Genomic DNA, 17,123 nt, shown 5'->3' with positions numbered 1-17,123 from the left:
ACAGAATATCAACAAGTTATAATTCCATAGAAAGTTTGTTGACTTTCTATTTGGGTCACATTTGATTCATCTTTGGTTAGGATTGTACTTCCAATATAATTATCAATAAATAACTTTCATTATTGAGCAGATTTCTACAAGACAGAGCCGTTCTCTCAGGACATGTGGGAAACAATAAATATGTACATCTTTAAAATTAGGAATAATATTCAGCACCTGATTAACAACAAACATGATTTAAAGGCTCGGCCTACGAATGAGATAATGAAAACAACATGGAGACTGAGGTTTGTGATTTAGTAATGACGACTTACTAAATTTGACTTATCATGCACTATTGATAAAGAAATGGCATCATCATCTGCATGTAGGGCTTCACACCATCTAGCAAATTATAACAGGTTAAAAAGTCAAAACATCAGAAATGATTCCCAATGTATTCATACACAAGAAATATAAATATTCAAACCAGGGGTTATTGGACTCATTTAAAAGTGTTTTCATTTTACGGTATTAAAAATTACAATCACTGAGTCAAAGATTTGGTGGAAAACAAATAATTTAACACACTAAAATATGGTTGAATAGAAAACGTAATCAAAAGAAATGCAAATCTTTAAAAGGCACTATGATAAATTGTTGAAATCACTATGAGCAAATTATTCTGAAAAGGAAAATTCACAACAAAGGGTTGTCAATAACCCTTTTTATTCAGCTACAGCATAGTCCATATTTTATTATTTATAGTGAAAACGTTTTTGTCAGTGACAACGACAGGGGAGGGGGGACCTCCTTTTCTAGTGTTTGGTTTTGGGAGATTCATTACTCCTCTGCATCATGAGACTCCGCAAATATTCCCTGAAGATGCAGTGGTTCAAACTTAAATTCACTTCCTCTGGAAAATAAATAAGTTTCAGATTTTAGTAGTTTTACCAGTCTACCACTTTCACTGTGACAATTACGTGACTAAGCAATGAAACTCTGCAGGAACAACAACAGGGAATAAATGACTAACATTGTGTCATGCTTTTATTTAACAGAGACAGAGCACATTCAAATACATTGCTGTAAATGTAATAGGCGGGGGTACAATATAACCAGTAATTAATTTTACTATAATCAACTTATAGTTTACACTGAAGGTTCCCATTGCTTTCTTACTACCACTAGTAATAGTATTAATAATCATCATTGTCATCTTTATTTGAAGAAACCAACATGTGACTCATCTGCCGTTTCCTCTGTGTGGCATTAAATTGTCCAGTAATATTGAATAAACATGCTCTACTATGCTATATTCAACACACAGCAAAAACTAAAAGTAGAAGTAGATTTTCTTTTTTAGCATGACTGAGATCCGTTACAGAGCACTACAGTTTTTTTTACAACTTCCTCACGCCCTCACACTGGTGACCACAAGATGCTGAGTAGAGAGCGAAAGAGTGAGAGAGCGAGAAAGAGAGAGGAAAAAATAAAAAACTCCAGATTTGTCATAAACCGAAAGAAAGATCACACATAAATACTGTCATGGAGCTTCACTCAAGCATGCATATTTCCTTCTCAGAGTGCTGTACACTACTCCTCCAAGGTAAGCCCATCCGGAACGTAGAGACATGAGTTTGGTGTTTTGATTATTTATGCTACATATAATTGGTCTTCCTTATGGGGACAAAAAAGCCATGTTTTACTGTTAGATTAAGATTAGGGAAAAATTAGGGTTAGGAATGTAGTAGCTATGGAGTCAATGTAATGTTCTGTAATTTAATGTCATTGAGAAATGACTGTGAATGTAGGTGAGCGTGCGCATATCATTACCATCTATAGTTATGAGTGCCAATTTGGTTCGATACTAATCTTGAGCGGACACGTTGAATTTGTGAGGTCCTCACAAAGTCCAAGTGCTGTTTGAGGGTTAAGAAATAGTTTTTAGGGTTAGGCATTTTAAGGTTGAGGTAACTACGGAATTCATTATGCCAATAAGTGTCCTGACATTGATAGAAAGACAAGAGTGAGTGTAAATTTTTAATAATATGTAAAAAAAAACACAGATGACAGTCAGACTGTTAATGGCAATGCATGTAGCTGGAATTAGTTATGCTGCAATACTTCATGATGTCTAGAATTCGAAATGAGTTAAGCTCCAACAACAATTATTTTTGGTCAATAACAGAGCACTGTCATGCTTTCGCTGGGTGAGAAACATGTTGATTCATCAAGAAGACTGCGTTGCAGGGAAGTGCAAAGTGCTTCCCTCCACATTGAAACTATTTAGAGGAAACCGTTTCTATAAATGTACAACCATACTAACTGTGGTGTCACAAAATTACAGAAGAAATTCCTACAGGGATGCCATCTGTCGAGGTGCTGAAGCATGTGGGTTGGATGTTTTTCCAGAAATGTTTAAGATATTCATTAAGTTCCTCTCAGATATTATTGACAATTCCCACAAAGAGAACCAGTATATCAACCCAGAGCGCTGCAGCTTGTGTTGGAAGTGACACGACAGGTCCTTTATTCTAACAGCATGTGTTTTGTTTCAGATGACTGTTTGGAAGCAGGGTCTCATCCTTCTTTGTTGCGCACTGAGCTTCCTGGACTCTGCTCCGTCCCCGGTCCCCCGGAGAAATAAATATAACAACTCTTTTGGTCTCACGAGGTCTGCCCGATCCCGGGTCCAGCAACTGCTGAAGAAATATGTGAGTACTGGAAAAAAGAAACACTGGCCATCTTGTTCCTGGCCAAATTTGGACACATCCAGCATTAACATTCTCTCATTACAACTCTGTTTACTTTAATAGAAGGAGGAGCAGTTGGGAAGTAAGCATTTTGAGGACAGAAGCAGACAGTTAAAGGACCTGCCGCTGATTTCTACAGATTTCTACAGCTGGATAAACCTGACGGTTAGTATCTGCCTGTGTTCCAAAACAGTTCCATAAAAGTCTATGGCACTAACTGATGATAATTAGCTCTAAAATGTATGTAAGTCAGGGGCCACAATTTAATGTCCGACATCCATGCACAATTCCTGATCACATTTAAGTCATTCCATGTTGACTGTCAGCTCTATAGCTTTGAGCTAAGGCACACATCATTGGATATATTTAGAAAATTGTTCCTTGTTCAAGCACATTGTGTTCTTCCAAAAAAGATATAAATGAAATGCTACACAGAACAGGAGGCACTGCAGGGGCCAATCGGGTTCCCCCCGGCCCGCCCCTGTACAAATCAGTCTCTCAAAATGTCTACAAATCTATTTCCCCAACAAGAGCAAAACCCTATGACAATGTCAGAATGTCTCCCCTTGCAGAATCGAAAACCTTAAGTGGAATTCCCCTTTTTAAAAATACCAAACATTAAGAAGGTGCTTGTGCAACATCTTGATTATGCAACCGTCTGACTGTCTGGTGTTGTGCGTGCAGGACTGGGAACGGCTGCATGCTGCTCTAATGGACATGCAGGCCTACTGGAATAAGCTGGAGTGGAAGAGAAAACAGCTGGAGAAGGAGGAGAGCGAGAACATGGCAGTGCGCACTACTTTACCTCAGAGCATCAGGCACATTCAGCTGGATCTGAGGGACCTGATGAGCCAAGTCACCAGTCAGGTATGTACAGTCTCAAATCTGCAAACATGTTGTCCCCTCTGTAAGACTTGGGAGGAAGTGACACCAAGATTATTCCGATAAAAAATTGTTTTCCTTTCTTCCCCAGATGAGTTACATGAGGAGCTCTTGGATGAGGCCAGCATCTCTTTTGGCACAAAGACCCTTGAGCCCAGAGCCCAGCTCCAAAACAGTCTGGGACCGGCGAGTGGAGGGTTACATCATTCTGAGGGATCTCGACCTTTACCTCACCAAGCTGGCAAGAGATTTCCTCCTGCTGGCTTCCAAGACACATGTATGACTCAATACTGAAAAGCACTGTCACTTGTCACTTGTCAGCCAGCCAGACAAAAAAGAAGCTGAACCGACAATTAGAACCAACAAAACATCTGTTTTTTTTTAACACATCTTCTAATATTTAAGGACTTTCTTGGGTATTTCCCAAAGTTTCTCTCTCAACTCCCGCTCTAAGTGAGCAATGAGCTCACATTACTGAGAGAACACTGTTATTCCCCTTCAAGCTCTCTATCTACCAGACTTTTCAAAGATATTTGTATTATTTATTGACATATTTATTGAATACTATTTATTTCAAAGTGGTTTGTTTTATTTCTATTACAGAACAGAGATACAATGTTTTACATAAGACTTTTTTGTATTTGATAGATACATATATATGTGTGTGAATGACAATAAAGAGACTAAGCATTTGGAACTGTGATGACTTCATTTGTCTAACTGGGGGGAAAAAGCTCATTGCAACATCACAAGACATTCTTGTAATAAAAATGCTGTATATTGATCACAATAGGATCTTATTTATGTTGAGGATGTTGTGTATGCAGGCAGTGTCATCCTGTTGGCTGCAAACTAACAAATAACAACGACGACTTGTGAGCGGCAATCCTCCGTTTAGCTGAAAGGATTATTGTTTGCCTGGCAGCTGTTTTCGGGTTTCTTCATGTGCTGTTTGTGCGAGGGACAGTCTGCAGAGTGAAATCAGATTGAACACAGTCAGCTGGCCGAAATGTTTTTTAATGTCAAAACAGTCTCCCTCCATCCCTCCATCCCTTCATCCCTCCCTTGAGGTTTCCCACATGACATGTGAACAGCCACTGACTCACCACTAGCAGATGTCCTCGCTTGCCTTTGGCTACCTTCATCTCCGAGCCCCTGACAAAATCGATGATTCCCTCTCTGCCACGAGCCGAAGCAAACCTGATGCTGCACGCCACACATGGAGGTTACAAATAAAGACAGGATGAGAATATAACAATGGACCACCAACAACCAATGGACTTCTGGTAGCTCAGAGGAGAAGTACGACAGGACTCACCTGCCCGGGTTGATGTTGACATAGTCGATCTTGTCGGCCATCATGGCTACTTTTGTCACTAGCTCGATCACATTGTTGCACTGCAGCACAACGTCTCCCTGAGGCACACAGAGCTGGATTAAAAGTGTCTTTGTGGCTTTTTGTTTAACACTCACGACTGCTGTGTCCTACTGTACCTTCTGCTTATTGTCCGCAGTGGGCATGTGCACAACAAAGACCCCGTCGCTGAGAGAGCTCAAAGAGATACCTGTTAAAAGAGAAAACCTGGTTTAAATTTACTCAGCTACAGATTACATTTACAATGAATTAATCAAAAATCACACAATCTTATTATGTCCTCATCTACAAATATAGCAAATAACAAGGAAAAGAAGAAAGAACACATGTAATAAAAGCTTGAGTTCAACAGAGATCATGGATTAAAGATATTCTCAACAACCTAAAACATTTCACATAACTGCCCCCTCCCCCCAGTCAGAGTGGGTTTCCACCTTTCAGAGCTGTGTAGTCAATTCTCTGTTTGATCTTGGTCCTGTCCACCAGCACAGCGAAGGTGTTAGTGAGGAGCAGCTGGCGAGGCCGAGGCTTGAAACCCCTCCTGTCGTATTTTACGACTGACGCACCGTACTGAGGAGCACAATGATGCACATTATTGCAATGCAGCAAATTATTATTATCATCATCATTATTTACTAAATGTTAAGTCCCACCTGCACTTTGTCATTTCCAAGAGTCTGGACGACCTTGAGATTGATTTGCTCACGTTCTATACAAAGCAATGGGAAAGCCTCTGTTAAAGTTGCATGTTTCTGGTGTGTCTGATGTTTGGTGTTTAGTACGCGCGTAGATAATTAAAGTATTTATGAACACGTACCAAGCCTGGAGTCCAAAAACAGCCTGCCAACACTCTGAGTGTAGTCGTCTTTCTTATCTTTGAAGATCTCACTGGCAACAACTTTCTGCACCAACTACAGGAAAGAAAAAAACACAAATCTGAATTATAATCTTTTACTTTATAATTTAGAAAGTTCCGTGCCTTTGTTCAGCAATGTACCTGTTTCTTCCATTCAGGCTGGACCCTCCTGCAGTACTTCATGACCATGTTTCTCATGTGCAGTATCCGCAGGTGCTCAGAGGCCTGCACCATGGGATTAGCAATACAGTATTTGCATTAATAACTCTGCAGGTTCTTACTTGTTTGGATTCCTACTTTTATGCGCACACTATGATGTCACTCAGCCGAATTATGCTCGGTGTGTGAGGGAGTTTTTTTACCTCAACGAGTAAGGATGGGGGTGTCGGCCAGCTCTTGTCCAAAACGCTCTTGGGCAGATTTTTCCGTAGGTTCTTCAGGAAGGAGCAGCGCACATGGTCCAGGAAATACTCATTCTCAGGGCAGTATTCCTCATGACGGTAAATGAAGCCTTTTATAAACCTAGTGGGACAAAAAGGCAGATACCAAGAAGGGAAGTAACGACACGTGCAAACACAGATTTAAAAATACTTTAAAAAAAAAGAACTGCAACAAAGTATCAGTCAAGCACCTGCGGATTAACTCAGCAGCCTGTCGACGCCTCTTAGCCCTCCTGCGTGCTTTCATTCCTCGCCACCCAGACTGGATCACTATCACTACATATACACATACATGCACATATTAACAGCAAGACAACTTTTACACTCAGCAAGAGAAAACATCCAATGGTTAGTATAGCACAGTTTACTAAAGCAGAAAGCTGAGGCCAATAAAGACATATTAAATATCTACATGGAATAAAAAAATAAGCATGTACATTCAGATTGATACATGAGCTGGAATGTGGACAGTTGTATCTCCAAATGAAGAATTGGCTCTTGAAACTTCCAAAATATTGCATGAACATACTTTTAACAATGAAAGAAATCCAAAAAGTAGAATTTGACAAGTATTGTCTGAAAAGTTACTTAAAGTAAAGTTAGTTTGAAAGGCTAAACCAAGTGCATCAAAATTGTAACAGCATTTAATATCCAAACATAATAACCCTGACTGAGTTCTGTGAGTAATCAACAGTGGGAGGTGCTCTGACCTGCATGCCTGATCCGTTGGTACTTGGCTCTCTCCCTGTAGCCTCTCCATGACGTCTGCAGAGTCAAGGCTGGATCAAAATAAAGAAAAGAGCCTAAAGGTGGATTTATGCTTCTACATTGAGGTGTTCCAGACATCCTGCTGTGGATGCCTCTGGCACAGCAGCTGATTCATAGTTCAGTGAAGCATGGATCCACTGATTTAATATGTTGTGCTTTACCAGGTCGTGTTGAATATGCCTTATAAATATAAAGTCATTGTGTTGAAACATATCTATTGTTATAGAAGGGAAGAGGAGAAGGTTAATAGGAGTGGACACAATATGTTGCAGTCCATTAAAACAATACCACAAACTGTAGCCAAACCAAATATACTTAACTATAACAATATTTAAAAGAGTCATTATTTTCCATTTCATTTCAGATGTTTTCAAATCTAGGTCACTGCTACTTACCTATCTCTGGCTTTTTTGCTTCGAGTGCATCCTCAGTGGTGAAGAGAGTTTTTGGGAAACGGATGAAGATTTTTGATCTGCAGACAATCGACAAAACATGTGATCAATTCCAGTTTGTGTGAGTTTTTTCTACACATGATCTTCAACTGTGACATTGCACGTTGCCACTGTCCTCATTCTCAAACACTACATCACCTGCCCAGTTTGTACTCTTCTGGCTTGTAGCCCAGGTGGTTGACCAGTGTGGACACACCGTCAACCAGTCTACCGTTCCAGTTGGGCCACGTCTCAGGACACAGGGGCTTATACCTGAGGGAATTTGCACATAATCATAATATTTCAGGGATGACTGCAGAGTAAACACTATCACTGAGGTTGTAAGTTGTTTGGAAAGAAATTCAGTCACCTTTGCAGGAAGGCTTCAAAACGTCGTCGATAGGCAAAGCCAGCTCTCCTGACCCTCAGGTTTTCCAGCAGGCCGAGGTACTTCACCTGGTGTCTGACCAGAACTTCATCAAACCTTCCTTCAGGGAGACATCTTATTCACTTCAAATATACACAAACTACTCTATAATAATTATTATACATTCGATTTTGTGCAGAATGTTCTAAACAAGTGACTAAGACTTTATTTCCCTCAAAAAAAGAAACAACTAAGCCTTCCTTTATTTGCATTTGCAACCTGGTTTGATTTCAATATTTCCTCATTTTAAATGCCTTTTTGTTTATTTGTGATGACCCTTTTTGTAATCTGAATGTATCTTTGATGTTGATGATTGCAAAACAACTTCCCTCATCTATTTCCCATAAATTGCATCAGAGGGCATGATGTATTTACTCCCAGGCAGGCTTATGTATTGACAGATCTGCAGGATTTGTTGAGCTTTATTAACAGCAGCAGAAAGTGGGAAATAGTGAAATTAATCAAAATAAATTCCTTAGTGAAATCTAAAAAGAGGAAATTGTGTGTTATCCTGACTATGCTGATCTTATAATTATTATTTATATTTAAGATTATTACTTTATTATTAATCATGTGGGCCATTGTAGAGCAATTATTTCGAATGTGCCTTCATTTGTTTGAGACCTAGACATGAAACTGATAATAACAGTGATAACAACAGTGCAACAAATTCAATGTGCAAACGTGTACCTGACTGCTTGCCATCATTCGGTTTGATACAGCGCACATAGGATGGTTCTTTAGACCTGAGGATGTCCATAAGTTTCATCAGGCTGTTTTTAAACTGTGTGGCAGCCTAATGAATGGATACAGAAACAAAAAAAGAAACAGACTTTTCTGTGATTGTGTGTATGCAGGGAGAGAGAGAGGGAAAGGAGAGAAAGAAGAAAAAGGAGAAAGGAGAAAGGAGAAAGGAGAAAGGAGAAAGGAGAAAGGAGAAAGGAGAAAGGAGAAAGGAGAAAAGAGAGAGGAGAGAGAGAGGGAGATAATAATTCTAACCATCTCTGGGCGTTTCTGGTCCATCACCTCCTCTCTGCGGAAGCAGTGACTCAAGATATGGTTTTCTGACTGGCACATGACCTGAAAAGAGAACAAACCACATGACCACATGTCACATGGCACACAACATGCAGTTGCGAAACAATTTCCCTCATCTATTTCCCATAAATTGCATCAGAGGGCATGATGTATTTACTCCCAGGTAGGCTTATATTGTGACAACTCTGCAGGATTTTTTGAGCTTTATTAACAGCAGCAGAAAGTGTGAAATAGTAGAATTAATCTCCCTCCAAGGGACACAGACGTTGATACAGGTTGTGGTGAGGCTTTTCTTCTGGCTCACCTCTTTCAGGTTCCTGTTCAGCGAATCATTGTTCTTTTCTACAAAACCTGAATGAGACACACAAGAACACTGTCACTATAGAATCAGTGGGTTATTGGTCATGCTCTGTAATAAGTGCCGCCACTCGCAATGACACACAACTCACTTGAGTTAAAACTTACCATTGACATTGTAGTTGACCTCACCAGCATAATGAAGCAGCCTGAACTCTTCCCTACTCATTATCCTGCGGGTTTTTCCATTTGCCAGTTTGTGACTGAAAAGCATGACCACACATAGATTCATACACAAATCTGCACACAGTTTACAAATATGAGGCTGTAGTTAGGAATCTTTGTTCTAGAGGCCTATGTCAAATAATATGAGACATAAGATAGTACTTACGTGACAAAATGGTGATGGCCACCCAGTGTGTCCTCCAGTTTCTCTAAAAAGGAGACATCACCAGTCTCTCCAGGCCTCAGACACTCCTCATCCTGAAAGACACTCACATTGTCAAGAAAAAAGACAGAAGCATTTACAGCAAGATATCAAAAGACTGATGGATAACTAGAAGTTGTAATTTCTACCAGAATGGAGATGATGCCTTTGTGCTTCTCTTCTATCAGGTCACAAATGATCTTGTTGTCAAAGTACTGCACTGTCTCCCACTGAAATTAGAGGGAAGAGCAGCTTGTAATAGCATGAAAACGTAAATATCTATAAAATGTTTGAACCCAAAAAACCGACTTACTTCGATTCCTTCTGTCTCGTACTCCTCCTGCTCAGATCTGAGGGTGAGCTCAATAAAGAGCTGCTGGAGCTTCTCATTGCAGTAGTTGATGCAAAACTGCTCAAAGCTGTGGGGAGAAATATGAGGGCAATGAGATGAAATGCATTTATAGAGTGGGCTGAGAAGCAGATTAAACTGTGGAGTAAAAAGTAAAAAGAAAACAATCAAACAAACCTATTTTGCAGCAGGACCTCAAAGCCATAGATATCAAGAAGTCCTATAAGCGAGGAGGGCTGACTGCTGTGGTAGATTTCATCCTACATGATATATAAAGCAATAAATGGTACACCCATGGGGATAGACTTTACATTTCTGTCTTTGAGATGTTATCAGAGCTGCTGCTGCTGCACCTTCAGGGCCAGCGACTGGTTGATCTTCTCCACCAACCAAGAAAATGTCCGACCATACACAGCTTTGGCTAAGGCGTCGCGGGCAGACATTGCCTGCTCAAAGCTAAGCGGGGTGACCATCTGTAATGTGCAAATGTACGTAAAAGACAAATTATATTTAAAGAACAACAATAAACGGCAGACAGCAAATTCTGTGGAACAAGAAGATGCCGACTGTCACCTCCTCTCCTTTGGCAGTGAGTTTCTTGTGAGTGAGTGCCTCTCCCAGGGCGGAAACATCAACACCGAACAGCTGGAAAACAAGAACACATCTGTCATCTGCGATGCCTTATTCCCATCTAATATACTCGTGGGACCGTTCTGACCTTCGCGAGATTTGATATCTCGGTCTCAGTGGTAATACAAGTTTCTCCTTCGTCCCCTTCTCCAAACTGAGTGTTTCCCAGATTGAGAACACCGGCGATGATGTTCAGCAATTTCTGAGGTCAGACAGGGAAGAAAAAACATTTAACGTCACCCTCATTGACTAATTTGTCTTTTAACCCAATAGATGTCTGAGCAGTGATTGGAAGAATCACTGAGAATATCATTAATACACAATCTGAGTAGTTTTGCTGAATAACATCATACTTTAATAAAAGTAAGCTGATGTAAACAATGCAGGAGTCAAAAATAAAAAAATAGGTCCTTGCAACTGGTTTTCGGGTAAGAGCTGATTTGATCAAATAAATACATATTTTTGTAGAAAACATTAAATGTAAAAGTGCATAATTAATAAAAACAGAATTGTTTTACTTTGTTAAACAACCAAACTTTAACGAATCCTTTTGGTTTAAACTTGTAGCACTATATTTGGATTTTTCGAGTTGTCCCAGATGTTTTTATGATGATAACATATGTTATGTTTGGCCAGGGTAAAGAATATAAGATAAGAAACTGTGCATATTTCCTTGACTGGAAATAATAATTAGAGTATAAAACATGTTGTTAGGACACAGCTTGTGTTGGATTGACCCTGCAGTTGAAACTATTCCACTTTAATTTGGGGAATGTGGTAAACAAGAGAACATGAGTGAAAAACAAAGCAGCAGTGCTGCTCCTTGAGTTAGGGCAACTATCATTCATCACCATGGCTGCTACTCACCTGCAATTCTTCCTCAGTGAAGCCAATAACAGTCAGAGCCTTCATCACAACTTTCCAATTATTCTTGTCGCTAATGGAGCTGACTCTGGGGCAGTTACCCTGAACAAGACAATCAATGTTACACCACAAGTAATGCTCTGATTGCATGGTGCTTTTTTAAAGACAACCCACACACACACATGCACAAACACACACACACAGACCTTGACCAGATATTGGTAGTTCTGTGGGTTTCTTTCCAGGTCCAGTGTGTTAAGCAGCTCTTCGTCCCCTCCATCCAGAAGCTGATAAAAGATGTGGAAGTTCCTCTCACCGTGGTTCTGGTGAACTACACGAGATTTCTCCAGCAAGTAGTTCAGGATGTGACCGCCCACTGGCGCCCCCTTGGAGGAATTACAGGAAAAGATATTGTCAGTATGGTGTGAGTACATATGATTTATACTATAAAAAAAAGAGGGCGCCATGGAGGGAGTTTTTACCCTAAAGTCAAACTGGACATCCATGTATTTCCCAAATCGACTGGAGTTGTCATTCCTCAGTGTTTTGGCATTGCCAAATGCCTACACAAGGCAAGCGAGTCGTGAAATTAGAGAGAGGAAAGGAAATTAAAAGCAACAAAACATTGACAACATCAAACAATCAGGAACAAGCCATTCAAACTGATTCTGAGCAGTCACAGAAAATACACACTATATTGTGAAAGCTTAATAAGTGACTATTCACTGGGCTTTTGGTGGGATCATAGCTTTTTTCAGTTTCACATGTCAAAGGTTATTCACCTCCAGAACATGGTTGGCCTGCAGTAGGTGGTCACCGAGGGCAGCCATGTGATGATTGCTGGGGCAGGTGACGGCGTAGTAGAGGAGGATCTTCTTGGAGGCCTCTGTTTTACCAGCTCCGCTCTCCCCTGATATGAGGATACACTGGTCTTTCCTCTCAGTCCGCATCGCTCGATACGTGTTGTCTGACACAGCATAGCTGAGGGAAAACAGTTCAACACACAGTCACATTACTCTGATGGAAAAATTACGCAAACACCAGGGCAATTCAGTGAACTTTATCCAACAGGAATAATGTGTGGACGACTGGAACTGTAAAATGAGCTGTTAATTCATGTGTGAACAGAATAAAATTATATTTCCCTACCTATTAGTGATGTTATTATGATAATATCCAAATCATTCTCCACCAAATCCCAGGGAGCAATAGATTTAGCCAGATACTAAAGATAAAGCAGCTTCAATGTTTGTATAATAAGACATATTTCAATTATATTAATTTGAATAAGGCAAGATACAATAATTGAACTGGGAGTTATACATATATTGTCCGGTATGTATGAAGTTTTTCATCTGAAAGTACATGATAATTCTAATATACAAGAATCACAGTATATATATAATAACATTTATAAATACATCCTGTTTGATCACAGTGAATACGTTTCATGATCATTATCATGGCAGCTGACAGTAGGTCAATGAGGTGACTCACATGTGAGGCGATATTTCATAGAAGCTGACCCCTCTGTAGCGTTCCATCTGTGGCTTGGAGTAAATCTCCAGATCTCTGTACGGGTTCACTGACACCAGCACAGAGCCAATATATGTCTGTGCCAAAATATTAAAAGAACAGTCAATACATTCGAATTAGTCTCACCACACAACCTAAGATGCTTTGGAGCATATAACTGGCACCCTTACGTAGATGAGGTTTTCCTTGAACCGTCGCCGCAGGTTCTCTATGAAGGCTGCCTCACTGTTGTAGTTTTCCAGCAAGACAAAGTCCTGCACCCCGACCCTGTCCCGCGCAGTCAGGGCACTCTCCATCACCAGGCGCACTCTGCCCTCAACGTCCACCTCCTACAGGAAGACAGAAGAAGGGATACAGAAATGAAGCATCTGCTGATAAGAGTCCATCATTACACAGCCTGTGCTCAACAGTTTGTATGTTTTTTTTTATTAATGATAATTATATTAATACTTTTACACTTATGTATCCATGAGTTACTTCTTGTTTTTTCAAAATAAAAAAGGGAAACAATTTTTGTTCTTGGCAAAACCAACCCTATCGTTGATGTAATTATACTGCTGGCAAGTAGGGGGCACAAGAGGCCTATTCCCAATCTACCTTGTGCACATTACATTCCCCCAGCTCTGAAAGAATTGACATCTGGTGCTCAGCATCACAAAACGTGCCAAATAAAACGCAACAAGAAAGACTCTATTCATGTGATGAGACAATAAGTATTTCAATATAATGTTCAGAGTATCACAGCCCACGACTCCGGACTTACTGAACACATTACATCAAGGTCAAAACAGTTCCACTAAGCCTCGCCAAGATTAAACAATGGAGACATTTAAGATATCCAAATGATAAACAGACACGATAGACTCCTCTGTTGTGTGATGGTGAGATAGTGTGTTGTGATGTATACACGGTACACACCGCTCTATATCACCAGACGGGGTTTAACCTATGCAGCGAGGATACTGTGTGTACATGTCCAACAGAAAACGAGTCTGCAGAAAGAAATTAATGAATATTTCCCTGATGTAGATAATACGTTCAGCCACATGCACAGTCATGCCCATGCACATACAAAGAGATAAAAAATGCCAAGTCTCAGTACCCAATACTTACTTACGATAAATATCCAGTCCCACACAGTAATCAGTGTTACACCGCAGTCAAAGCAGCTGCACTGTCATCAGTATCAAATGTAAGAAAAGGACGACTGTTTCCTTGATAAAAACATAAAAAACAAGCCGAAAGTGGAACAAAGGGGCTTGACTTCCACAGGACTTCTGTTATTCTTGAATGCAAGAACGTCTCAAGAGTCTCGTTTGGCCTCTTCGTGCCAGTAAAAAGGTCATTACCTCTCAGCACGAGATGCAGGAAAATCCTTCAGCAAACAAGAGGACAACAGTGGAAGAAAGCCAAGCAGCGAGAGCAAAGGAAAAAGTCAACCGGACACTTCCACTATAGCCCCCCCCCCCCCCCCCCCCTCCTCTAGGCTTCACCTCGGAGTATTGTTCTTCTCCCTCCTGCAGGTGGGCTAGTTCCTAAAGATAGGAATTACACTTTACAGTCAGATTTTCCAAAGGATACAACAAAGGAATGTTTGGGTCAGGTTTGGGGCAAGTGTTCAGTGGGAACCACCAATTGTTTCTGTATTGTGTTTTCATCAGCCGTGAGGATGCAGTGAAGTTGCAACTGTGGCCAAATACAAAACATCATTATTCCTTGATAGTTTGGTAATTTACAATGACATGTGCTTCATAATTTGAAATGATCAAGAGATTTTTCTCTCCAGTTTATCTGCAAGAAAGACTTTCTCTGGATTGCTTATCACATATTATGTCATGCAATTTATAAAGTGGGCTAACACCTTATTATGAAACTGTGGAAACACCCCCCTGTGTTCAGCATACACATCATTCTTTCATGGTAGATGAGAACGACCTGACCTGACCTGACTCAGGTCTGCATCTCTCCTTCCATCTAATCTCTCTTTCCGCTAATCTCTGATGGTATTTACTTGTACACTGGCTGCTGTGCTGACAGTGTCAACCATGCCAATGTCTGAAAAATCCAAATTTGTTCAATGATCTTGTCATGAGAAAATGTTGTTCCGCTTAAGAAAGGCAGTGCACTGCTCCACATACGGACTTTCCACACAACAAAAACTGTTTTCTCAGTGTGCAAAACACAGCACACTTTGTTTTCAGGGATCTATCCCTCGCCAGTCATGTGTTCTTTTTATTTCACCATAGCATGTCAGGGAGAATCACCTTTAACGGTGATTTTCAAAAAGCACTTCTTTCGATTCCAGAAACCTTGAAACCCTGCAGTCGCTGGGGTTACATCATCTAAGAGGAAATCTTAAAGGATTTGAAAATAGTTATCCTCAGCTGAGATACATGGTCGTAGGAATCTCACCAAAATACAATGTAATCCTTGAAGTTTTGCTGACCTGAGGTTTGCCTGTTACAGCACTATGAGTCTTGACTAACTGACTCCCACTGTGCTTGAGTGCTTAATGTGGGATTTGAATCTGAAAACCAGGGAGCGTTCAGAGAATTCTGCAAGTTTGAGGGAGCAGCTGCAGTGACAATCTAACAGTGGGACTTGGCTCCAGGCCCCATGACTAAGCTTTGCTGGGCCGACTTGATTCGGATTGTCTTCCTTATATGGCGTGCCCTACCACCCCATCCCAGGGCGAGCTGCTCTGGTACCACAGCTGGCTCCCTACCACTGATGTGCCCGTAATGGATATGGTGGAAAATACCAAGTTTATTCTCTTTGGACTGCTTGAGTTAAAGCTTACACAAAAACCAAAATACACTCTGACTCATACACAGGGAAAAAAGGAAAAAAAAACTCATAGTGAGTCATTGTTCTGTTTTGCTTTTCCCTCCATCAAAGGGGAAGTAAACTGGTGGCTCCGATCTTGTGCTTACACTATAAGGTAAGTGCACACATTAACTAACTATGAAAACACAGGAAAGGGCATCACGGCACTCTGGAACTTACCCTGGCTTGGTACCTCATCCTGTCCTGTTGTTGCTGGGAAAAGACGGTACTGGTGGTCCCCCCCCCGGGCTGGTGCCCCTCCTCCTGTGTCAGACAGACTCCTTAACTGTAACTTCTCATCCACCTTTGCCCACGGGCGACAGATTTAAGGCAACTTAATTCCCCCGTCAGTCACTTTCTCTCAGCCTCTCTCCTCTCTCCACGTCTCCCCTCCTCCTGGTCTGGCTCCCCTGTGAGGACAAAGTACACGCACTCAGGCCAAAACAGCAACAGCTCCTCCTGTTTATACCTTCAATTCATCATCCCTTTGACAGGTCAAAATAAATGTCTGCCTCTCCACAAGTCCCACTCCTTACCTCTCCCTTCTAAACTCCACTGCATGAAACAGAGGCAGGAACTCCAGTCACACGTCCCACTGCAGGACTAAAAAAAGTCAAGGGAAAGTATGCTGTTGGATAATCAGAAAAAAAACAGAAACAGAAAAACAGAGTAGAGAGGGTTTGGGAAAAAAAACTTTAGGAGACCCAGACTACAAACCCGTAATCACGCAGCAGCTATATAAAAAGAGTAAAAAAAAACTGAAATCACATGAGGAGATCTAACTACATTCTTTCTTACCCTCCCTCCCATTTTAGTTTGCGCCCTCCCTTTTCACCCACAAGCCGAGACAGATTCACAGGGGATGTGAGTTATGGAAATGTTTCACCCAGCAACTCTCTCTGTTTTCCACTGTTGATGGAATGACTTACACCGGCATCCAGAATACATCTTGGCAGATACTTGAAAGACTGATCTGAGCTCTTATAGTAGCTGGTAGGTTTTCCTGGCAAACAATCACAATGACACAATTTCAGCTGGTTTTATAGAGCAACAGTTTAACATAAAATATGCTGGAGTGTCAGATTTCTCTTTCCCTCCCATTCTAGGCATTTTTGGGGAGTGCAGATCAGGCTAAATCATCTCTGAGACAGAACAGCGCCCTCCTCTGGTTTTGCTCCCTTAACTTTCCTCTCGCCCAATTTCCCCACTCCACGCCTTATATATACAGTCTATGCTCCACGC

General features: G+C 40.9%; 2 protein-coding genes across 3 annotated transcripts; one reads left to right on the top strand and one right to left on the bottom strand.

Moving 5' to 3' along the window:
• The first annotated feature begins 2,931 nt into the window (after positions 1 to 2,931).
• On the top strand, positions 2,932 to 3,985 carry LOC133969787 (uncharacterized). The gene is made up of 2 exons (XM_062406480.1): positions 2,932 to 3,602; positions 3,709 to 3,985. Exons 1-2 carry the CDS (start codon positions 3,384 to 3,386, stop codon positions 3,898 to 3,900), a joined length of 411 nt encoding a protein of 136 aa, XP_062262464.1. The 5' UTR covers positions 2,932 to 3,383; the 3' UTR covers positions 3,901 to 3,985.
• Positions 3,986 to 4,107: 122 nt separating this feature from the next.
• Positions 4,108 to 16,618, bottom strand: myo1ca (myosin Ic, paralog a). 2 transcript variants are annotated; one of them, XM_062406478.1, is made up of 33 exons: positions 16,418 to 16,618; positions 16,062 to 16,291; positions 13,226 to 13,384; positions 13,017 to 13,132; positions 12,302 to 12,500; positions 12,002 to 12,082; positions 11,726 to 11,905; positions 11,523 to 11,621; positions 10,744 to 10,857; positions 10,599 to 10,670; positions 10,379 to 10,498; positions 10,203 to 10,285; positions 9,990 to 10,095; positions 9,826 to 9,906; positions 9,641 to 9,732; positions 9,418 to 9,512; positions 9,257 to 9,303; positions 8,914 to 8,994; positions 8,605 to 8,710; positions 7,858 to 7,975; positions 7,647 to 7,760; positions 7,452 to 7,528; positions 6,999 to 7,067; positions 6,480 to 6,564; positions 6,211 to 6,370; positions 5,990 to 6,073; positions 5,810 to 5,903; positions 5,646 to 5,701; positions 5,427 to 5,562; positions 5,112 to 5,182; positions 4,936 to 5,048; positions 4,724 to 4,823; positions 4,108 to 4,585 (listed from the first exon to the last, which is right to left on the bottom strand). In XM_062406478.1, exons 2-33 carry the CDS (start codon positions 16,077 to 16,079, stop codon positions 4,559 to 4,561), a joined length of 3,153 nt encoding a protein of 1,050 aa, XP_062262462.1. In that variant the 5' UTR covers positions 16,080 to 16,291; positions 16,418 to 16,618; the 3' UTR covers positions 4,108 to 4,558. The 2 variants fall into 2 exon arrangements, with proteins under 2 accessions (XP_062262462.1, XP_062262463.1); XM_062406479.1 differs by having other exon boundaries at positions 4,936 to 5,033; positions 16,418 to 16,615.
• Positions 16,619 to 17,123: the final 505 nt, after the last annotated feature.

This window comes from Platichthys flesus, chromosome 15 (genome assembly GCF_949316205.1).
Source record: "Platichthys flesus chromosome 15, fPlaFle2.1, whole genome shotgun sequence".
Classification (NCBI taxonomy): domain Eukaryota; kingdom Metazoa; phylum Chordata; class Actinopteri; order Pleuronectiformes; family Pleuronectidae; genus Platichthys; species Platichthys flesus.
The sequence above is the reverse complement of the archived record's forward strand: the minus strand, read 5'-3'. Positions and strand labels throughout refer to the sequence as shown.